The 22,372-nt window shown below is 54.0% G+C and overlaps 8 protein-coding genes across 8 annotated transcripts; 4 read left to right on the forward strand and 4 right to left on the reverse strand.

Annotated features, from left to right (window-relative positions):
- Positions 1-133: 133 nt before the first annotated feature.
- On the reverse strand, positions 134-2,890 carry QC764_213020 (uncharacterized protein; the record flags this gene model as incomplete). The annotated part of the gene is made up of 1 exon (XM_062945009.1): positions 134-2,890. One exon carries the CDS (start codon positions 2,888-2,890, stop codon positions 134-136), a length of 2,757 nt encoding a protein of 918 aa, XP_062803896.1.
- An 875-nt stretch (positions 2,891-3,765) lies between these two features.
- QC764_213030 (uncharacterized protein) lies at positions 3,766-5,313 on the forward strand (the record flags this gene model as incomplete). Its single annotated transcript, XM_062945010.1, has 1 exon — positions 3,766-5,313. The coding sequence occupies one exon, from the start codon at positions 3,766-3,768 to the stop codon at positions 5,311-5,313; it is 1,548 nt and encodes a 515-aa protein (XP_062803897.1).
- Positions 5,314-6,136: 823 nt separating this feature from the next.
- On the forward strand, positions 6,137-8,377 carry QC764_213040 (uncharacterized protein; the record flags this gene model as incomplete). The annotated part of the gene is made up of 6 exons (XM_062945011.1): positions 6,137-6,865; positions 6,926-7,119; positions 7,180-7,722; positions 7,780-7,899; positions 7,968-8,141; positions 8,202-8,377. Exons 1-6 carry the CDS (start codon positions 6,654-6,656, stop codon positions 8,375-8,377), a joined length of 1,419 nt encoding a protein of 472 aa, XP_062803898.1. The 5' UTR covers positions 6,137-6,653.
- Positions 8,378-8,609: 232 nt separating this feature from the next.
- QC764_213050 (uncharacterized protein) lies at positions 8,610-9,922 on the reverse strand. The gene is made up of 2 exons (XM_062945012.1): positions 8,946-9,922; positions 8,610-8,883 (listed from the first exon to the last, which is right to left on the reverse strand). The coding sequence occupies exons 1-2, from the start codon at positions 9,646-9,648 to the stop codon at positions 8,711-8,713; spliced, it is 876 nt and encodes a 291-aa protein (XP_062803899.1). The 5' UTR covers positions 9,649-9,922; the 3' UTR covers positions 8,610-8,710.
- Positions 9,923-10,029: 107 nt separating this feature from the next.
- SCJ1 (DnaJ-related protein scj1) lies at positions 10,030-11,979 on the forward strand. Its single transcript, XM_062945013.1, has 3 exons — positions 10,030-10,419; positions 10,481-10,569; positions 10,631-11,979. Exons 1-3 carry the CDS (start codon positions 10,345-10,347, stop codon positions 11,736-11,738), a joined length of 1,272 nt encoding a protein of 423 aa, XP_062803900.1. The 5' UTR covers positions 10,030-10,344; the 3' UTR covers positions 11,739-11,979.
- Positions 11,880-17,246, reverse strand: QC764_213070 (uncharacterized protein). The gene is made up of 3 exons (XM_062945014.1): positions 13,684-17,246; positions 13,293-13,619; positions 11,880-13,050 (listed from the first exon to the last, which is right to left on the reverse strand). Exons 1-3 carry the CDS (start codon positions 16,271-16,273, stop codon positions 12,110-12,112), a joined length of 3,858 nt encoding a protein of 1,285 aa, XP_062803901.1. The 5' UTR covers positions 16,274-17,246; the 3' UTR covers positions 11,880-12,109.
- Positions 17,247-18,602: 1,356 nt separating this feature from the next.
- Positions 18,603-19,850, reverse strand: ALTA12 (60S acidic ribosomal protein P1). The gene is made up of 5 exons (XM_062945015.1): positions 19,638-19,850; positions 19,476-19,553; positions 19,245-19,383; positions 18,771-19,176; positions 18,603-18,691 (listed from the first exon to the last, which is right to left on the reverse strand). The coding sequence occupies exons 1-4, from the start codon at positions 19,704-19,706 to the stop codon at positions 19,130-19,132; spliced, it is 333 nt and encodes a 110-aa protein (XP_062803902.1). The 5' UTR covers positions 19,707-19,850; the 3' UTR covers positions 18,603-18,691; positions 18,771-19,129.
- Positions 19,851-19,970: 120 nt separating this feature from the next.
- Positions 19,971-22,308, forward strand: QC764_213090 (uncharacterized protein). The gene is made up of 5 exons (XM_062945016.1): positions 19,971-20,374; positions 20,442-20,761; positions 20,820-21,372; positions 21,428-21,827; positions 21,882-22,308. The coding sequence occupies exons 2-5, from the start codon at positions 20,548-20,550 to the stop codon at positions 22,044-22,046; spliced, it is 1,332 nt and encodes a 443-aa protein (XP_062803903.1). The 5' UTR covers positions 19,971-20,374; positions 20,442-20,547; the 3' UTR covers positions 22,047-22,308.
- Positions 22,309-22,372: the final 64 nt, after the last annotated feature.

Below are 22,372 nucleotides of genomic sequence, written 5' to 3' on the forward strand. Positions count from 1 at the left end.
CCGCAATGAAGTCCCATACATGCAAAATTGTTATGATGCAAGGGAAATTGTATTAAGGATGTAGAGAGTCCATAAAAATGTATGTCATCGCTCAAAAATATCCTTATTCATCCTACTCAAACCTCGACTATTCTTAGGACCTCTGCTTCGGGACCTTCTTGCCTTCCAGGGCTTCCACGTCCTTCTTGTCATAGTAATGCCCTCCAAACTCTGTAAGCCACTTGGGGTCAATGGGTATGACACTCCTCACAAACTCCTTGCTCGTCACCACCAACTCGTGGTAAATAATGACCCTTGGTGGCGGATCAATACCCCTGACGACACTGCTCGGGTGCACGTATACCGTCATGTTGTTCTTCAGCGTCCTGTACCCGTCACCACTGCGGTTCAACCTAGCCGCATTCAAAAAGAAGGCCGACGTTAGAGCTCGAAGAATCGGGTTCATGTTGGATATCCCACCGCAAGATGATTCGGACCCTTCGAGCACTCGATCGCACAGTTTGGCGAGCTGGTCTCGGACATCACGGGCTCTGGTCAAACTTCGCTGCGTGAGGAAGTTTTCCTTTGCCCAGATGGGAGAGTAGTCCGAGTCTACCCATTGGTTGTAGACATTGAGCAGAGTCAGGTGGTCACCACCGTCCTTGACAGTGAACCGCGCCCTGGCAGAGTCGGCGTGGACCGCCTTGTCCTTGGGCCGGAAGAAAAGGGTTGCTACCTCGCCGAGCATTGCGACAATGGTGAGAACCTCCGAGACACACTCTTCAGCGGTGGCCGCGATGAGTGCCTTGGCAAGCATAGGTTCAGCTGGGAACTCGCCCATTTGCCGACCAACACGTGTCAAGGCGCCAGCGGAGTTGAGTGCTCCAAGGGCATAGAGAAGGTTGAGAGACTTGATGAGAAGCTCGGTGGGTGGGGGGTCAAGGAAGTCAAAGTTGAGGAGATCATCGATACCTAAAGCCTTGAGTTGCAGAACCACACTGGAGAGCGACGTCCTTTGAATCTCAGGAGTTGGCGATTCGTCCATTTCGGACAAGTAGGCAAACCTGGTGTAAAGACGGAAGCATTTTCCTGGGCGGACACGACCAGCACGACCCATACGCTGGTTGGCGGCAGCTCGAGAGCAGGGCACGACAGCCAATGTTGACTGACCAGTCGTACCGACTGGGCTAAAGGTGTTCTCTTTGGCATAACCCGAGTCAATGACATAGACGATGCCATCAATTGTCAGCGAGGTTTCGGCAATATTCGTGGAAAACACCACCTTTCTTGCTTTCGGTGGCGTTGGTTCGAAAATCTTGGCTTGTAGTTCTGAAGGCATGTTGGCATAGATTGGTAACGCGATGATTTCGGGCACTCGGCTCCCTAGCTGCCGCTTGATCTCTGTAACCTGCTCGCAGGCATGGTCAATTTCTTCTTGACCTGTAAGGAACACGAGAATGTCGCCTTCGGGTTGCGTCGCGTGCAGTTGAAAGACTGTGGCAATGCTGGCTTCCACATAGTTGGCTTCGGGCTTTTCTGTGTAGTAGACCTCCACGGGATGGACTCTGCCGGGAACGTTGAAGATGGGCGCTCCGTCGAAGTAACCGCTGAACTTCTCAGCATTGAGGGTAGCTGACGAGATAATGAGCTTCAGCTCTGGTCTTGCTCTGGTGAGATCCTTGATCAAAGCCAACAGAATATCGGTATGGACCGTTCTTTCGTGGGCCTCGTCGATGATAATGGCCGAGTATCCTTCTAATGTCGGTGATGTTACCATCTCCCTCAGAAGCATGCCATCCGTCATGTATTTGAGAATAGTCTTCTCGCTGGTACAGTCTTCGAAACGGATCGAGTATCCAACCTCCCTGCCCACCTTCACGCCCATCTCGTCAGCGACACGAGCAGCAACACTCATGGCCGCAACACGACGAGGTTGCGTACAGGCAACCTTCATCCCTTCGTTAGTGTAACCTGCCTCGTGAAGGTACTGGGGTATTTGCGTGGTCTTTCCTGAACCAGTCTCACCGACAAGAATCAGAACCTGGTATTCTTTGATGGCGTCCAGAAAAGCCTCACGATAGGCGTATACGGGGAGGCTCTTCCGGACCTCTTGGATGGACATGTGCGCCCGTTCCGCTGCCTCGATCCGGGCCTTGAGTACCCTCTGCTCCTGGGTCAAACCGTCACTAGGCTGGGCGAGCTTTGCAGCCGCATCGCGAACAAACGCAATGTTATCTTCGTCCAGCAAGAAGTCGTACTTGCCCTCCTCCTCCTCACGCTCCCGGCTCTGGATTTGCGCCTTTGCCTTGACGGTTTGTTCTCGTTCCCATTCTTCGTACTCGGTGATGTGCTTCTCGTTTCCGAACTGATCCCTCTCCACATGGCGCCTGTTCAGCGCCTCCTCCTTCTTCTTGCTATCGGCCCCATACTGGTCAGGTAGACGGTAGCCGTCTTGGTAGTCGTCGATGCGCAATCGCTCCTCGGCCAGCCCTAGGATTTCCCGATTTTTGGCGAAGTCTGCTTTTTCCCGTTCCGATAACCGTACACCAGACCGCAACTCAGCTGTCTCTTCCGCGACCTGTTTTCGGAGCAGCGCCAGCTTCTCTGTTTCTCTCTTGGCCAGGTAGTCGAGGCGTGACTTGAGGCGCAAGTCGCTTATTTTGGAGTCGTCGCGTCCGGTATCACCGCGGCTTATTTTAGAACCGCTCCCTCCGTCCCTTTCCCTCCTGTCACTGTCTCTTTCGCTGCCTCTTTCTCGTGGAGATCTGGACCGTCGATGTCGTGGCGATTCGTCGCCATCTCGTCGCCTGCGCCGCTTCGGAGACCGTGACCGATCGCGCTTCCGCTCTTTGGATGGCGCGGAAGGGCCCTCGTCCATAGGCACAAAGGCGTATCGTTTGTTGGAAGCCATTGTCGATGCCTTTTGGTTGATGGTGATGATCTGAGAGGCAACAACACTTCCGATTTCTTATCTTATCAGCAAGGGGTGCACAGGCCCTTCGACCATCCTTCAAGGTCCTCTCAAAAGGTAGAGAGGGTTATGGTTCCATGTTTCCCCTCAGACCTGTAAAGACCACTTCACAACTTGAACTTGGCTCGGATCTCGGTAAATATTTCCATGGCCTTCTTTTGAATCATGAATTGCCGTTGCTAACAGCAAAGCCTCAAAAGGGGCTCTCATTCGCCTCTCAATCTTCAACTTCATGGCCCTGGCAGTGCGATATCGCCACGAACCAATCAGATGCAACCTCTCAACGCACAACCAGTAGTGAGTTAACAGGGACAAGTCGGTATGAGACCGCTTCTGAGACATGCTAGAGGAGTACGGTATGTCTCGGGAAGTTCTGTACCTTAAACACTGATGTTTCTCTACAAAACACCAGTTTCCTGGTCTTATACGTGTTGAACCTGCCATCAACATGACTTCCATCGCCGAAGCTCACGGCGTTCGGCACAGCTCTGTTGGACCCACTCGTCTCAAGTTGTCGCAGCTCCGATGACACAATGCGGTAGCGCCGCCGTTTACGGATAGGAGGGCAGTGACGGGGGGCACAGATTGACGCCTCTCACTATTCATTCAAAAAGCTGGAACTTTTACCTCATTCTAAAGATCCTATCAATTCATGTACTTGCCACTTTTGTACATTTTCAAAAGCCTCTCAATCGGCCAGCACTGTGATACCCTTCCATCTTCTAGGTAACACCATTGGCGCACACCTCAATTCCCGCTATAACACACTTGGCCGAATCACGACACAAACGAGACACACTTCAACAATACCCACAATGTCTACCCTCCAATCAGCCATCAATGGGGCCAGCGATGCCGTGGCTGTAATTGTGCCATCCAAGCCCAGCCCTCTGGTGATGACATACAAGGACCTCCTGGCTGAGGTGCTGTCGTTCCAGCAGAAGCTTGCTGCCATCGGCATCACTCATGGGTCCCCTGTGTCTATCGCCACGGTTAACTCGTACGAATTCATCGTCTCCTTTCTCGCTGCTTCATGGCAGCGTGGCATTGCTGCACCGCTGAACCCAGCCTACAAGCAAGAGGAGTTTGAGTTCTATATTGAGGATGTCAAGTCAGCTATTGTTTTGGTTCCCAAGGGCGCCTACCAGAAAGGTGCGCCTGCCGTCAAGGCCGCCCAGAAGTTCAACGCTGCCATCGCTGAGAGCTATTGGGATGACCAAAAGAAGGAGGTCGCGCTGGATGTCAAGGAACTTGGGCAGTTGAATGGCAAGGGGCAACAACCGCTGCTGAAGCCACAGCCGGATGACATTGCCTTGGTCCTTCACACAAGTGGCACCACCTCTCGGCCCAAAGTTGTCCCTCTCTCCCACCGCAACCTGACCAGAACGATGAGAAACATCCAGCAAACATACCGGTTGACTGACGCGGACCGGACCATGCTGGTCATGCCCCTCTTCCACGTCCACGGTCTCCTCTGCGGTCTCTTGGCTCCTCTTCTTTCGGGTGGTTCCATGGTGGTGCCAAGCAAGTTCTCTGCTACTGAATTCTGGCAAGACTTCATCACCCACAAGGCGAATTGGTACACTGCTGTGCCTACCATCCACCAGATCCTTCTCAAGCACCCCACCCCGAACCCCCTCCCAAAGATCCGCTTTATCCGGTCATGCTCGTCTCCCCTTTCCCCGACAGTTTTCCATGCTCTTGAGAAGACCTACAATGCCCCCGTGCTCGAAGCGTATGCCATGACGGAGGCCGCTCATCAAATGACATCTAATCCTCTTCCTCCTGCAAAGAGAAAGCCCGGGACTGTGGGTATCGGTCAGGGTGTCGAAGTCGTCATTCTTGACGATGCAGGAAACAAAGTGCCACAGGGCACTGAGGGAGAGATTTCTATTCGCGGCGAAAATGTTACGTCTGGCTACCTCAACAACCCCGAAGCCAACAAGACTGCTTTTACAGCCAGTGGCTACTTCCGAACTGGCGACCAGGGCAAGCTGGATGAGGATGGCTATGTCGTGATCACAGGTCGTATCAAGGAGCTCATCAACAAGGGCGGCGAGAAGATCTCGCCCATCGAGTTGGACAATGTTCTTACACGGAACTCAGCCGTCTCGGAAGCTGTGAGTTTCGCTATTCCGGATGAGATGTATGGCCAGGACATTGGTGTTGCCATCGTTCTCAAGCCGGGCCAGAAGTTGAGCGATGAGGATGTGAAGAAGTGGGTTGGGGACAAGCTGGCCAAGTTCAAGATTCCCAAGAAGGTCTACTTCACTGATGTCATGCCTAAGACTGCGACTGGCAAGATCCAGAGACGCATCGTGGCCGAGACCATGCAAAAGAAGGAAGGGAGGGCGAAGTTGTAAATGGGCGCGATTATTTGCGGGCTGCACCAAGCTAGCTGTGTTCTTGATTTTTGAATGAGGATCTGGCTGTCAGCGGGTGATTTTCTAAGATAAATATCTCAAGGTTGTGTGGTTTATTTATCTGCTTCCTTTGGCTATTTATGCAAATAGAATGGCATGAAAAGTGTCTTTCACTCTATAATAGTCTCCCCATGGAGAATTGAGGAGTACCTGCATGGGAAGGCAAACAGACTGTCAAGCAGCCAAAGGAATCAGGCATGCAGCCCCATGTCCGATTGATCAATGCTCTAATCCAACAAACGAAGTGACTTCCCTTATCTCCAAACCTTTGCCCACTTGTGCTGCCCGGTATTTCCAGTTTGTTATCAGTTTTTTCGAGCTGCGTGTATGGAATTTAACAAGTCTCGCATGAAAACCAAACCTGTTGTTGCTGATATGGTCTGTGCGCGCCCCCTGATCCAAAGTAAACAACGGCCCCTTTTCCAAGCTGACAACCACCAATTCCGTAACAAACAGACCTTACCAAAGATGATAAGCAACGGTACAACACACTGGATTTGCCATGGATTTCTTCGGTGACTCTACCATATCAACCTATTAACCGGGTGGTGTTGTGTTTCCCAGGTTGTGGTCGCTTTTCACCCGTGGCCCAGTTGCTGAGCAGTGCCTTCCTTCCTCGTCGATAGCTCCTGCCGTGGCAAGCACATCCAGCACCAGGCCTACATCAGCACACACAAGGCGAGCTGCTCCTTCCATTTGGAATCGTAGAACGAACGCAGGGCACACAGTCTAAATTTTTTCCAGGTAGGGATTTATTCTCGGCGACCTGCGTGTCCTCTCTCCCTCTTTTCTTCCCACACAAACCAACACCTCTCCAATTTTGAAACCGGCGACATCGTCGCGGGTCCGCACCCTCTGACCGATTATTCAACGCCGAGAATACCATTCAGCTTTGTCTGACCATCAGCCTGAAGTATTTATTGTCGACTTCCTTGAGTACTTCTCGCTCTGCTTCTTGTTGTCTGCAACAAGCAGCAACCAGCCACGCCCGAGACTTCAACACAGGTAAGACTCTCCTCTCCCCTCTCCTTCCATACCCACTCCCCAGCCTTTCCTTCCTGGCCCAACCAAGGCAACGGCCTCATTTCCCAAACCCTGTCTGCTCTGCCTCTTCTACCATACCTCGACCCACGGCATATCAGGTCGGTCGAGCGGGTTTTTCCAGTTTATCCAACAACCTCTACCATTGACCGACCGACTGACTTCAAGGAAACCCTAGAACTCTCGACTTCAGAAACACATCACCTTCACCAGTACTACCAAGTTGACCCGTCGCCAAAATGTCTTGGGACAACGGGAATGATAACTGGGGCAACCCCACTCCCACCGCCACCAGCGGCGGTGACGATTGGGGCAAAGGTTCTGCTTCCAACAACAATGACGGCAATGGCTTTGGCGATGACAGCTTCCGCGGTGCTGCCACCTCTGGAAACGGCGGTTTTGGCGATGCTGCCCCCTTTGGCGGCGACGGCGAGCACCGCGGCGAGACCGGGTAAGTCCTTCTTGATCACCCTCCTATTTCCAGCAGACATCATCCCTAAAATATCATCAGTCACAACAAGGCTGATTGCCCCAACCCGCGCAAGCCTCTTGGTGCTTGCCGCCGCTGCGGTGACGAAGGTCACTACAGCAAGGATTGTCCCACTGCTGGTCCCATGACCTGCAATGCATGCGGTTCAACGGAACACCTTCGCAATGAGTGTCCCGATGCCGGGCCAATGCTTTGCAAGAACTGTGGCGAAGAGGGTAGGCTGTTGCTGCCTGAGTGATTAACAATGACATCGAATGCTAACTCCTTGCGTCCAGGCCACACCATCTCTGCTTGCGAGAATGCTCGCAAGGTGGACCGCAGCGAAATCCCCGACAAGACTACTGAGGAAGCTTGGGAGTTGATCAAGACTGCTGTCGCCGAGCGCGACATTGACGACCTCAAGGCTGCAGTTCAGATTTACGTGAAGTCACAGCCTGACTGCACTTATCAGCAGCTCGAGTCGGCCTTCCGTGGTCATGACCTCGGGATATGGCTCATCGCCCTTGAGAGACCCACTGTCTCTACCCTGACCAATATGGATCTGCAGGGAAATCTTGGGAAGAAATACACGGTGTCGTACCGTTTCTCCCCCAACCCCGCTCGCCCCCGCGAACGTGAGGGTTGGCCCGAGACTGAAGAGGAGCGCATGGAGCGCCTGGCTGACGCTGGCAAGCTCGTTGCTCGTGGTTTGCCCAAGTGTCGCAACTGCGACCAGCTTGGTCATATCTCTAAACACTGCAAGGAGGACAAGCGTGAAAACGAGCGAATCCAGGTCAAGTGCTACAACTGTGACGAGATCGGCCATCGTGTCCGCGACTGTAAGCCCTGGTCCCGCTGGGTATGTGATGCAGAGAGCTAGCTAACATTGATTGAAGGCCCGACTCCTCGCGTGGACAAGTTCGCCTGCAAGAACTGTGGACAGCCTGGCCATCCCGTGGCTGAATGCCCCGAGCCTCGCTCCGCCGAGGGTGTCGAATGCCGCAAGTGCAACGAGAGTAAGTCATCACGGCCCATGTGTGTTCCTTGAAGCTCATGATCTTGGACTGACTGGTTCCTGTGTTAGCTGGCCACTTTTCGAAGGACTGCCCGTCTGCCGGTCCTCGTGGCTGCCGGAATTGTGGCCAAGAGGGCCACATGTCCAAGGAATGCACAGAACCCAAGAACATGGATAATGTGCAGTGCCGCAACTGCGATGAGATGGGTCACTTCTCAAAGGAGTGCCCAAGGCCTCGTGACTGTAAGTTGATGTCGTTTCTCGACCTATTGATGACGTGCTTGCTGACAATCTCTCAAACAGGGTCTCGTGTCGAGTGCCAAAACTGCCACCAGAAGGGTCACACCAAGGTTCGCTGTCTGAACCCCTTGGTCTCGGATGAGAACAGTGGCGGTTTTGGTGGTGGTGACGGTGGTTTTGGCGGTGGTGGTGGTGGCTTCGACAACGCTGCCCCTTCTGCCGACGACGGCGGCTGGTAATGCACTGCTTCCTACATCTCTATGGGAATATGGTCTTTGGGGATTTTGGATGGAATCTTTCTGAGAGTTTCCGTCAACTTGAGCTCTTCTGGGGCTATTTCTTAGAGTTTTTTTTTTCACACAGCCAGCAGGTACCAATAGGGTAGCTATCTTGCATGGGCTTTGTTTCCGCTCTGACAGAAAACGATGGACTTTTTACTACTGAAGCCGATTGATTTTGTGACGCAAATAAGGGCGGTGTTGTGATGAACAAATATCTCTATGATCTGGCAGTTATATACACGAGCCATGCGTGTTTTTCCATTTGTTCCTGGCTTCTGGTCTACTTCTGGCCTACTTTGTCAAGACACCAATGATGTGTGGCATGGTCTGGAACCAAGGCGAGTTGGCCGGTTGGGCCAGATCGACTTCTTGCCACGGGCCCGCGTCCTGGAGGAGGTACTTGGATGTATCTCTGCACATTTCACAGCCACCCACGAAGTGAGGCCAGAAAATGTTCATAAAGGCTGTTTATCTCAGGGTCAGTGATGCTTTTGAGATGATTGTTAGACAAAAAAGGAAGACATACACTGATACCACCCCAGCCACTTTGGCTGCTTGGGTTCCCAGGACTCCCCTTGCCCCGGCAGCTCCCCGTCAAAAGTCTTGACGTGCTCGTACACGTACCACTTCCCGTCTGGCTTGAGGTACTCGTACAGCATCTTGATGTTCTTTTGCGGTTCAGGGATCGAGCAGAGGCACATGACGGTCATGACGCTGTCCACGCTCCCCTTTTCGATATGCGCCACCGCCTCGAGGTCCTCGATCCCGACGGGGATGACATTGTATCTCCCTTCCAACCCGGCAGTTTTGACCGTCTGGCGCAGGGAAGCGGCGTTTCCCTCGTTCGGCTCGACGCCGTAGATCTTGGTGATGGAGGGGATTTGGGAGAGGGTGGGGAGCCACATTCCTGAACCGGGGCCTATCTCGAGGACTGTGCCGGATAGGGGGGGGTGGATTGGGGATGGGTGGGTGATGCCCCTGGAGATGTGTCCTGATAAAAGGGGGATGACGAGGGCGGAGGAGTTTTCTCTGACTTGGGGGCCGACGAAGGACCAGAAGCGGGTGAACCAGAGGGATTTGAGGAGGGGGAGGTTCCAGGGGAGGAGGAGGGAAGGTTGGGAGAGGATGGTTCGGGGAAGGAAGGTGAGGGAAAGGAGGATGAACTTTTGGGGGAAGAGGAGGGAGGTGAGGATGTCCCAGAGGGAGTATTCTTGCTTCATGACGGGCATGGTGGTGGTGGTGGTGGTGTTCACTTAGAATGGTTCAATTTGGGAGAGGTGTCTGTGGGAAAAGTTAATGATTGAGAAGTGAGCTGAGCTGGGAGGGAAAGGGACGTACTGAGGGGTAGGGGTGTGTTTGGTCCATATATATACTCTTACACAGTAGTAGAGCGGCTTATACACGCTTCAGCCTGTCCAATCAAGCTGTACATCGCACCAGGCAGGAAACAGAAGCCTCAGGGGTTCTACTTTTTCCCTCCTCCTTTTGTACGCGAAAGATTTGGTCGATATTTGCCGGGATGCGGGTTAGGGTTAAAGTTCGAGACCAGGGTGTGCCAGCGATAAGAAGATAGCTTGTGCGTACCCAATCAGACTCGCACGATAAGATTTACATGTTCCCAATGGCCACTCTGTCTGCATTGGAAGCTCTTCTTGCGCTGTGCCGCGAGCTGATGGGTGCCGCCCTGGGATTCTGTATAAGTGTACTTTACTCTTGGGAGCGCCAACGAAATTTCGTCGCAACCACCGTCTGATTTCTCCCTTGAATTTTTTATATCAGGACACGTTCGGCCACTTGTCACTCGTTTCAGACTTGGTTCACCTATTCACCACGCCGGCGCCCTCGCGCGCAATCCCCTGAAGCTATCACCCAAGTACACCCGCAGACTCCCACAGCAGGGGACACACACGACACATACGGTCAAGATGAGGTTCGGCAAGGGGCTCCTTTTGGGGCTGCTTGCCTTTGCGCAAGTTGTCATGGGCGAGGATTACTACAAGGTCCGTTTATGCCGTTCTGTCTCCACGTCGCAAGTTTATAAACTAACATTTGGTGTCACAGGTCCTCGGTGTCGGCAAGGACGCAACGGAGAAACAGATCAAGTCTGCCTACAGGCAACTAAGCAAGAAATACCACCCAGACAAGAACCCGTACGTCTCTCTCTGTGAGCCTTAGCCATTGCGCAGCCAGTGCTGACCTTGAAAAAAACAGGGGTGACGACACGGCCCACGAGAAGTTCGTTCTCGTCTCCGAAGCCTACGAGGCGCTCTCCGACCAAGAGTCACGCTCCATGTACGACCAACTCGGCTACGACGCCTACAAGCAGCGCAAGCAAAACGGCGGGCAGGGCGGCGGTCACGACCCCTTCGACCTCTTCTCCCGCTTCTTCGGCGGCAGCGGCCACTTTGGCAACCGACCTGGGGAGCGCCGCGGCCCCAACCTCGAGCTCAAGGTCGGCATCGCCCTGCGAGACTTTTACAATGGGAAAACGACAGAGTTCCAGTGGGACAAGCAGCAAATCTGCGACGAGTGCGAGGGGACCGGTGCGGCGGATAAGGTGGTGCATAAATGTCATGCCTGCAACGGGCAGGGTGTCAGATTGGTGAGGCACCAGATCGCGCCCGGGATGGTCACCCAGGTGCAGATGCAGTGCGATCACTGCGGTGGGAGGGGCAAGTCCATCAAGCACAAGTGCAAGGCTTGCGGTGGCGAGCGGGTTGTTCGCAAGCCTACTCCTGTGTCGGTTACTATTCAGCGGGGCATGGCTAATGGGGTGCGGATCGCGTATGAGAACGAGGCCGACGAGAGCCCGGATTGGGTGGCTGGTGATTTGCAGGTTACTCTTGTTGAGAAGGAGCCCAGTCTGGAGGAGGACAACCCGGACCATGTGGATGGTGTGTTCTTTAGGCGCAAGGGCAATGATCTCTACTGGAAGGAGGTGCTGTCTGTCCGGGAGGCCTGGATGGGCGACTGGACCAGAAATCTCACACACCTGGACGGGCATATCGTACGGTTAGGGCGCAAAAGAGGGGAGATCATTCAGCCCGGCCACGTCGAGACGGTGCCAGGGGAGGGTATGCCCATCTGGGACGAGGACGGGGACAGCGTCTACCACAAGACCCAGTTTGGCAACCTCTACGTCGAGTACACGGTTATCTTGCCAGACCAGATGGAGAGCGGGATGGAGAAGGAGCTGTGGGCGCTGTTCCAAAAGTACAGGCAAAAGAACGGGGTGGATCTGCACAAGGATAGCGGCAGGCCAGAAAAGGTTGTTTTGCATGAGGACAGGGAGCAGGAGCGGGAGCATGAGGAGTTATGATGATATATTTTGGTAAAGGCGGTTTCCTTTTTTTCCTTCCACCAACAGCTAGAGAGCGGAAACTAGATGGGTTTCATCTTTATAAATATGTGGCATTACAATGTATTACATGGACGTAACAGCAGACAAGAGATCAGGATATTCCAGTCGTATATGTGTGTGTATTACCCCTGAGTTGTGATCCGTTTCCATAAAAACAAAATAAGCAAAGTCATATCTAACGTAAACAACAGACATTGATATATCGAGCCAAAGATAAAAAACATCAAATCAACAAAACAACACGTATAAGAAACCAAGACGTAAACTCAACGGCAAAAAGAAAGAATAAAAACAACAAAAAAGCCAAAACGCAAGGTCATTAAAAGTCATCACCGATGCCTCCTCTGCCGATCATCACTGTCATCATCATCCCTGTGATATCGCCTACTACTCCTCCTACTCCTCCTCCGCTTTCGATCTTCATCACCGTAATAATCATCGTCATCATGGTCGTAATCGTGAGAATCGTGACGTCCTTTTTTGGTCCCCCGACTGCTCTCCCCCCGCTCATCCTCCGTCTGTCTGTTATCACTCCTCTTCCGCCTTCTATACCGATCATCGTCCTCATCATCACCCTCATCCTCACTCCGATCGTGACCCCGACCTTTGCCCTTTCTGTCTCTACTATCCCTGTTCCCATCCCGACTACCGCTTCCTTCACCGTGACCACCTTGCAACAGATTGCCGCTTAGCAAACCTCCAATCAACCCCATCCAACTCCCCTTCCCTTCCAAGACTCCTGTGACATTTTGCACAATCCTCTCCACCGTCTCCTTGTCCGTCCCGCTGACAGCCCAATCACCCATCATGTTCAGCCCATTCGATCCCTTTGGGCTGCGGTACTCAAACGACCCCTTCCTAGAGTGCACCCCACCCCGCCTGTCTTCATGCCCCTGGGCGGTAAGCGGTCTCCCCTCGCCGTCAAACCGATCTGGCAGCTCCTCCACGGCAGATTCATCATCGTCATCTGATACCGCTTTGGATTTCTTGCGAAGAGCTTTGTCATCGTCGCTGCTGGTGGTGGGGCCGAGGGGAGAAGGAGGCGTGATGTCGCTGTCCTCTTCTGCGCCTGACCTTGCGGCTTCCTGGGCTTCGCGGTGGCGGCGGAGGGTGGCTTGGGATTTGGGGGACAGGGGAACGAAGACCACCGAGCGGGCGGTGCGAGGGGTGCCGGGGATGTCGTCGTTGGGGTCGTCGGTTTCGGTTTGGGGGGTCATGATGGGGGATGTTGGGGGGGAGTAGAAGGGGGTGAGCTTGTGGTTTAGACCATCTAAGACATCAAAGTTAGTGATTCAGGAGAGCTAGATTGTGAAGATACACGGCAGGGTATATATCATGGATGGTCTGTAATGTCAATGGGGCAAAAGGGCTAAACACCGAGACCAGACGCACCCTTCTTGTCGCCTTCTACGTTGGGGCGGGGGCTTGTGGCGACGGTGGCTGCATAGGCAGCGGCTGCAGCTGCAGCTGTTGCTGGGATGGAACGACCAACGACATGAGAAGCTTCATTACTCACATGTTCAGGGCCTGGGGGTTGATTAGGTGGCGGACCTTGGGGTGCTGGCGGCGGCGGCATCTGGTGTGGAGGGGGAGGTGGCATGCCGTTGTTGGTGGCTGCCGAGTTGGGCGGGACACCAGGCGGTTGAGGGGAGAAGCCGGTGTAGTCAGGTGGGCGGTAGGGCTGGTATTGCTGCTGATGGAGGTTGTCCGAGACGTAGTTGGGATGGTTGGTGAAGCCGTTGTTGACGACAGGCTGCGGCGGTGGCGGTGGTTGATAGTATCCGCCCGAGGCATGGGCTGGAGATGGCGTTCGTCTGTAGTCGTCTTCATCCTCATAGCCTTGGTGTCACGTTAGTAGATGGTTCCAAGTCAGCTTTCTGGAAAAACAGTCAGTTCTACTCACGTCTTTGGTCCCGCTCTTTGCCCCGGCTCTTCTCCCGCTCCCTCCTCCGCTCGATGTCACGGTCATAGCTCCTATCTCGGCTTCGGTCCCTAGACCTGTCCCTAGATCGGTCTCTGTTCTTGTCACGGTCACGGTCTCGGTCTTCGTCACGATCTCTCCTGCTACGATCCCTATCACGGTCCCTATCGCGGTCTCTCTCACGATCCCTCTCTCGGTCTCTCTCATCTCTATCCCTTTCTTTTTCCTTTTCTTTCTCTTTCTTGCTATCACGAACCTTCTTGATGCCAAAGGCCGCAGCGCCAGCCGCAGCAGCTCCGGCAGCCAAGTCTCTCAGCTTACTGCCACTCCTCTTCTTCTCCTTGTCCGTCTCGGGCTCGCTGTCGGCCGAGTAATCACTATCATCGCCTCTCGATCGTCTTCGGTGGCCCCTCTTCCTCCGTCCGCGGTGTCGGCCCTCCTCCGCCGCGGATTCATACCCCGCTGCCGCGGCAGCCGGTCCCATCGCCGCGCCGTAAGGATCGTGGGGACGGGCCGGGTTCGCATACAGGGGGTGCGCCCCGTACTCAACCATGCCTAATTCAGGATCAGTGGGTGGAAGGTCAGCGTCGGGGTACGTGGGTCCGGACCGAGGTAAACTTCTGCTTCTGCTGCGCCGGCGATAGGATTCCTCATCGCGCGCATAGTGCTCTTCATCGCTGAGCTCGCGCTCACGCTTCAGCGCCTCCTTCTCGCGCTCGTCCTCCTTCTTGTCCTGTCGCTTGTCGTACATCTTCTTGGCCCCAGCGGCGGCAAGACCGGCGGCTACCATCTCGGCGCCGGTGCGCAGGCGAGATCGGGAGCGGCTCTTACCATCGCGGGACTTGCTTCTCTTGTGGCGGTAGTGCTGGACGAGTCCAACCGCGGCGGCAGTGCCGAGTCCGGCTTTGGCTGCTGCGCTTTTGGATCGCTTGCGGCTGGGGGAACGGGAGCTGTCGCTTGAAGCACGGTGGACGGGGCGTCCGCGGGCCATCTCCTCCTTTTCGACCTTGTTGCTCTGGTACAGTTTGGCAGCGCCGGCAGCTGCGAGAGCCACAGCGGCGATACCAAGACCTGTCTTGAGCCTAGAGTGAGGTGACCGCGAACGAGAGCGCGAACGCGAATGCCCAAGCCGAGACCGAGAGCGCTCCCTGATGATGATCTCCTTGTCCTTTTCTCCATACCTGTCTTCGTAGGCGCTGTGAGCGCGTCTGGCAACCTCGGTACCGATGGCTCCCAGGGCAGCGCCAGCGAGGACTTTGCGACCACGCTTCTCAGGAAGCTCACCCTGGGCATTGCGGCGAGATGCTAGAATGGCAGAGATACCTGCGCCAGCAAGAGCACCTTCGGCAATGTGGCGCTTCCTGTGGGGACTGCTCGACTCCTCACGCTTGACGATTCTCCGTCTGACATACACCTCTTTATCTGACTCGGCATCGCTATAACCGTCATGATGATGGCTGTGACGGCTATGGCTGTGGTGGTGATGATGGTGGTGGCGGTGAGGCTCGCCATAGCGTTCAACCTCGTATTCTTCACGTTCTCCACGGAAAGGACCGAGCTCGCGAGATTCCCGGCGATAATAGTATTCCTCGTCCCGAGTGGGGATGCGGGCTATCGCCACATTGGTCTCTTGAGCCTGTTCACGGATGACAAGAGGCGGCGGTGGGGGGGCCTCCTGAACAATGATTCTCTGCTCAGGGGCACGTTGGCGAATGACGATGGGGGCAGGCTGGACGACGGGTTCGTAGTATTCCGTCTCCTTGCGCCAGCGTTCAATCTCTCCGCTGTACCTGTCGTCGTCACGGTGGTCACGCTCCTCAATCCGGCGTTCTACCACAACCTCACCGCCGTGGGAATCCCGGTGCTCGACTCTCCTCTCCACTCGGACTTCAGTCTGCTTGTCCTCATCCCAGTATGAACGGCGTTCCCAGTCACGAGGAGTCCTCGGCGAGAAGGCATCTTCGCGATCGCGCTCGGCTCGGACAAGTTCCTTGGACTCGTAGACAACCTTGGGGCGGTCGGTGATATCCTGACGCCAATACTCGTTGTTCCGGTCATCTCGCTCCACAACCTGCCTCTCAACCACGGTGCGGGTCCGGTCATAGTCCCGGTCATCCCGCTCCCGCTCGATAATGCGCTCCCGCTCCACAACAGTGTCCCTGTCCCCGCCGCGATCGCGATACTCGGTCCGGTCGACCCGGATGAAGTCGTCTCTGGGCTCGCGCTCCCTCTCCCGCTCGATTACCTCACGGCGCTCTACATAGGTGGCGCTGTGAGGCGACGGTTCGAAGGCAGAGCGAGGACGCTCGGGAACGTACACCCTCTCAACCCGACGGTCGACCTCGATGTGGTCCTCCCGATCCCGGCCTACACGGCTGCCGCCACCATATCGGCTGCGGCGATCCTCCTCCACGACCTCGACATCGCGGTCACGCTCGCGCTCCACCCGATCAGTCTTCTCCACTGAGACCGGTCCAACTTTGTACCGACGCACTGTGGTTCTCTTGTAGCCCTCATCGTCGGAGGGCGACGTGTCCCGGGCGTAACGGGACTCGCGGTACACCTCGGGCATGGTGGGCGAGTCTGGGTCGGTGTTGGGTCACACCCAAGTGGTGGGTAATAGCGGTAGTAGTGGGAGTAGTAGTTATGAGATACGAAACAAAACTCGCGATGTTGGTATCACGAATAAGAAAAGACTAACAACAAAAATGTGGAAAAGTTGCAGAGAGATTTCCAACAAGTGGAAAGGAAGGGCGGGGTGGGAAGAAAAAGGCTGAGCTGTTGCTATAAGAGAGCGAGCCCGCAAGGTGGGATGTGGACCGAAGGAAGGAGATGGAGGGGGGCACTGGGGGCTGGGCAGTGCGCATGCCTTGTCAGCGACGGGGAGAAGCCAGACCTTGGCCCTGCAACACTTGCATGCATTATGGCGCTGTAAGCAACTGTAACTAAAGTGACTTATTACGCAGGGCAAGGAAAACGTGGAATATTCGCTGGAAACCCAATCGAGGCGCAGTTGTGGGCTCTCTTGCGAGGTATACCGGCCGTGTACCTGACATTCTCCCCCTCTTTAATCATGTATCACACGATAGGCTCTCCCAGCTATCTCTTAGATGCCGATGTTGGTCTGCAACCCAGGTCGAGCTTGTTGGCGCTTCCGCCATGTTGGTCAGGGGCAACGGCCTATGCGAACAGACTATACTATGATCCTCTTCTCCTAAAAGAAGGCAAAAGAAAGCGGCGTTGCGAAACAACGGAAACGAAACTTTGCGCCATGCGCCGTTGGGAGAGCAGAGCGGGGTCCTGAAGAAGACGGTCACAAAATGCGGCCTCGTTGAGTGAGATATGACTGCCTAGTGTGGAAAGAGACTGTGTTCTCAATGGCCTGCGCCGCTCTCATGTCCAGTTGGACCAGTCCAGCCTCTCTTCTTTTTCTCGGAAGAAAAATCCAACCGCACCTCCATCATCAAAGCCGGCAGCAAGAGGTTCTCACAGCGGGATATCTAATGTGATCCAATATCGAAGCTACTGCGAGAGCAATGACCAAGTCCCAGCCTATGAAACCACCATGCAGCCACACCTTCTCTGCATTTCTAGCAGCAGTGCTACCCGTCTGGTCACACTGCCTGGGAATCCAGACGAATTACCTCATGAACCCAGTCTGATCAGGATTCAACATGATCGAGAGAGGTGCGAGAGTCCATCATCCTGGAACCTTCATCGCATCGTGTGTGCCGGCTTGGAAGCTTCTGGGTCCACGCGCGTTCCTCGTTTTGACCAGGTGGCCCCACATGAGTTCACTCGAACTGCGACCATGGGACGGCAAAACGAACGGCAGCTCAGGATGAACCCAGCCCTGTGACTCGGTCATGATATGGGAAAAGGTGGTTCAGGCGGTGAAGGGGGGTGAGGTGACTGTTATATTCCCGTCGGGAGGTTCATCGCAACAAGAGCAGCTGATGGGATGTTCCGCCAGTGACCCCTCCCCCGCGCTGCAGTTGACTTCTCGTCCAGGGGCTTTACATACCTACATCTAATGAACTTGCAGTCAAACAATGCATTCCATCTTCTGCGGGATGAAAAGATTGATCCTCACAAGAGTGAATCTCCAAAATACCTGCGTGAATACTGCAGTGACTGCCTCTTTGCCTGACAATGTGTCGAGGCCCAAAAGAAAATCAAGTGAGAACCGCGCGGCTCAGGCATATTTCGTCATCTGCCCCACTGCCTGTGAAGCCAAGGCTAGAATGCCAAGATGTCTTTTTTAGCGTCCTTTTGGGTCTCACTCACTAACATATCGCTTCCACGAAAAACAGGCTGTGAGTTGAAATCTCTACTTGTGTGATGCCGTGGCAATAAATCCACAAAACGAAACACAACTGCTCCATGAGAAGAGGCCGCTCTACTCCGGCCGATTTGACCATCGGGCCTCTCGGTCTCAGATCCTCAGCTCCGAATGACCGTCTTCTTCAACCCTGGAGCGGCTCGGGTGGCTGAGTGAGTACTAGGCTGAGGCTGAGCTTGCTTCTCGATACATGACCGTTAGGGGCCATGGCAAGGTATTAAAACGGCTCGTGATTGGGTGTCTTGTAAGTTATGGCCAATCTATGTATGGACCAGTCTTCTATCGTTACATGACCATACTTGTACCAACTGTAAGTGAGCCGGTATCCCAAGCAGAGCCTCATGTACTGTGGGACTGTGGTCGGAGAAGGATGACGCCAAGGTAACCGTCGTTCTTTTGATATCAAGTGGCCTGAAGCGTATACTATAGACAAGAGTGGAAGTGGCAGTTCATGGGACCTTGACATGCCGTGCTATGGGGTACTGCGATCTAGACATGGAGAGCTGACGAGTGATAGCTATTCGACATAGGTGAACTAGAAAGGAGTGCGATGGTGAAGGGCTTGATCGGTTCGTACTCGTCGTGTTGATGTTGTATTCCGAAGGCGAAGCTCTCGTCGTCGATAGATTGGCTCATAGTTCCGCAAACCTAAGACTGAGGTTAATCGTAATTTGTACCCTTGATCTCACATTCATGGAAGCTCGAAAAGTCACTGCCAAGCACGCACAAAGCTTGATCATCAGACTTGTCATATTCCCATTTGATGTGGCGAGGGTAGTCCTTCAACTAACCGCCCAAGCCGCAACCAAGCTTGCCGTGGAATCAGGGCTCTTGTGGAGGTACCATCGGTGTCGAGCCCGCAGTCCATGAAACTGCCAGAGGCCGCAAGACCGAGCCCATCCCACTTTTGCTTAAACACATCTCAATTTCCCGTGTAAGCTACGCCGATGAACCAGAACCCTTGATATCAATGCACCCATCCCAATGGTCGTGAATGCGATACGCCGTCGCAAAAGATCCAGGCAAGCTTTGGAAGTACAAAGGGAACCCGAGGAGTCAAAAACACGCCTTGCCGATATTGACCGTTTAGTCGAAGAGACCGAAGCCCATGTCATCGTCGGACTCCTCCTTCTCTGTAGCAAGTTGTTAGCACCATATTCAAGAGCATATCGGGCCGGAAGCCCAGGGTGGGAGTACTGACCCTCCTCCTTGGCCTCCTCAGGAGCGGCCTCAGCAGCGCCGCCAGCGGCAGCAGCAGCGCCACCAGCAGCGGCAGGGGCGGCACCACCACCGGAGCCGACGTTGGAAAGAAGGTCCTTCACATCCTTGCCCTCGAGAGCCTGTATCACAGCAAAACAACCCAAGTCAGTCATCTAATCGTCTCGTGGCCGGACGCCCGCGTTCGGAATGCGTAGTTCTCGGTGTTTCGTACCTTGGCGAAAAGGGAAGCCCAGATAGGCTCGACATCCTCAATGCCGGCGGCCTTGATGATGGTCTGGATCTTGTCGGCCTATTTCGCAAGTCAGTCGCTCGTTCCGCCCAAATCGCCCCGTAAATCGCAGAATCGCGCAGGGCTCCAGAAGATTCTCCTTACAGTGATCTCAACACCGTCATCGGCGAGGATCAGGGCCGCATAGGACGTCGCAAGCTCAGCGGTAGACATTTTGAATGTGGTTTGTCGAGACGGCAAGGTGCTGATGCTCGAAGGACTTTTTGTCGTGGGATGTCGAGATACCGAAGCTTGAAATTCGCGAAGAGGAGAAATTAAGAGTTGTGCGCATGACAAAAAGAGAATAGCGTGGCCCTACAGCTGGCAGGTGTGCAATGATCATTGCGCAGCTGACTGCCGCCTGTCGGTCTAGGAGAGCAAAAGTGGATATTCGTCAAGGTGCCCGGCTGGCAACGGCTGGAAGAAGTCGCTGTCCGGGCTCTCTCTGATTGGCTTGGGCAGCCGCTGAGCCATCCACTGTGGCCTGCCAGGAACCCCAGTCGGGCCTGTGATCGATCTCCTTGCTAAGACCGGCCCCGCCATTGAAGCTCCCCTCTGTTCCCCCACCACAACTGACGTCGCGGACAGGGCCTGCACGTCCGTCCAGAGGCTGAATTCCAATCTAGACCTTTCCTCTTGCAAGCGAATAAACACCACATGGGCGCAGTTGCATCAAATTCACCCATTCTCGTATGACCGAATACGATAATTGACTCTCTCTCTGATATCCTTGTTCACCTCGTAGCCGAAAGAAGTGCTGCCAGTCGTGCGGCGCAAAGAAGTGGCCGGTTGGTCAAGAGCAAGGTTGGCCAGGGCAGGAGATCAAGCTCCTCCAGATCCCGGTGGGTTTTCCAGCGAGAGCTGTTTCCTTGCGAGCTTTGCCACTGACCATCCGTTGCCCACTGTCAGCTGGGAATACATATAAGCCATCATCGGCCCTTTTTCTCTTTTGTTTGTACCGGCCAGTCCACCTAGTCTTCATCAACACCTTTTCTCAGTTCACCTTGCACCCAAGATGGAGACCCCAGCGATTCCCATGCCCAACGATGCGCGGGAGCAGGAGATTCTGCAGAAGCTCACGGCTATCCGGGATCAACTGCTGCTCCTAAAGATGGACCGAACAAAGTACATTCGGAGCCAAGATGTCATGGTGCATTACCAGGAACTGGTGGAACAAGTCAAGCTGCTGAACGAGGTCCGAAAAGGGGCACATCCAGGGGAGAACAGACGTATGCGAACCACAACATCAGCGGCCACGGACTGCTTTGTACTAACATCTGCGCGTAGTCGACAAGGTGCTCGAGAGCTGTTTCCAACTCATCTCCCTTTTCTTTATGACGATTGGGCGAACGACCGACGTTCCCGCCGCCTATGCCCTGACCTCGACTGTGAAGCGACTCCTCGATCATCTCACAGAAGCTGGTCTCTTCTCGCCAAAAGATCTCGACAGCCTTTCGGATACACTGGGAAGGTTGGATGGGATCTTGAAGAACGCGAACGCACAACATTCACCATACCTGGTCGAACTCCTTTCCAAACGCGAAGAGCTATGCAAGACGATGCTTACAAAGTTGCGGGAAAAGCTGGACGAGCTGGATAAACCTTTGCAGGCCATCTATGAGAGGTTAATATCTATCATGAGATCAATGTCGCTTGCCAACACCAAGACAAAGTTCGCCACATCCGAAGTCCAGAAGCTGCAAGCAAAGCTCAAGGAGATTGAAGAGTCCAGAGTGGATGGCAAGTTTGTTGATGAAGAAGGGAACGAAATCCGTGGCAGCGACCTAGTCTCAGCACTTCTGGCGAGGTGTTTGAGGTGGTCAGATATCGTGTTGGAGAGGTACATCATGCGCCCTTCAATAATGAGACGCCCGAACTAACGCAGACGATCACAGAAAGGGGCAAATACCTGAAGCTTTCAGAACAAAATACGAGATTCTCACCGGTGTGCGCAACGATCTTGAAAAGCTTTCCATCACGCAAGCCTGGTCCCTCCGAGAAACCGATTTGTACGATTTCCAACGAGAGCTCGACAAGATTGACGAGAGTAGGGTGGACGGGAACTGGGTCGACGACGAGGGCAACCCTGCCGAACTGTACGTTCAACGAACGCTGCTTTACCTCATCAGACGCAGCTACGGCTACATTTATTACCTGATGAACTCGTCTGAGCCAGTGTCAGAGGCTTTGTTACCGGTGTACAACCAGTTGCAGACATTGAAGAGGTGTCTGGTGGAGGTCAAAAACTCGGGAGGCGTGAGCTCGGTTAGGGAGTTATATCCTTATAGCATGAAGGTGTGTTGCCCTGTGTTATAATGTCCCAACTTCCTAATTACTGACAATCGATAGCTCAATTCAATCGACAACATGCGCGTCGATGGCAAGTTCATGGTTGGCAACGACATTCCAGAGGGACAGGGAAGTGTCAGTGAGCTACTGGCTGAGTGCTTTGACCTCAGCTACGAGCTCAGGGTGGCCGCGGAAGAACTGGAAGATGGCAGTACTGATAGCTAGCTGGCCATGTTCCTTTCGGTTGTATGATATTTCGGGTTTTTGGAAGCATGGTTTTGCGCCAAGATATGTTGCTGATGGCGTTATGAACGAGTTGATGACAATAATTGGGTGCAATCGTACCCGAAGCTGATTTTAGAGCACTGCTATTATGGCGTGCCATAATGGATTTTGAGGTTTGACAGGAACAGCCGCCATAGTTTTTACTTTGGGTTATTTGAAGAGTTTCCTAGCGAGCTCGGGATTGTAGTTAGACCATTGGTCCGACATGAATTAATCATATTTGGTCTATCGTGGTCTCAGGGGCCTATTGTACTGAGTGTGTGTGA

This window comes from Podospora pseudoanserina, chromosome 2 (genome assembly GCF_035222485.1).
Source record: "Podospora pseudoanserina strain CBS 124.78 chromosome 2, whole genome shotgun sequence".
NCBI classification, from domain to species: domain Eukaryota; kingdom Fungi; phylum Ascomycota; class Sordariomycetes; order Sordariales; family Podosporaceae; genus Podospora; species Podospora pseudoanserina.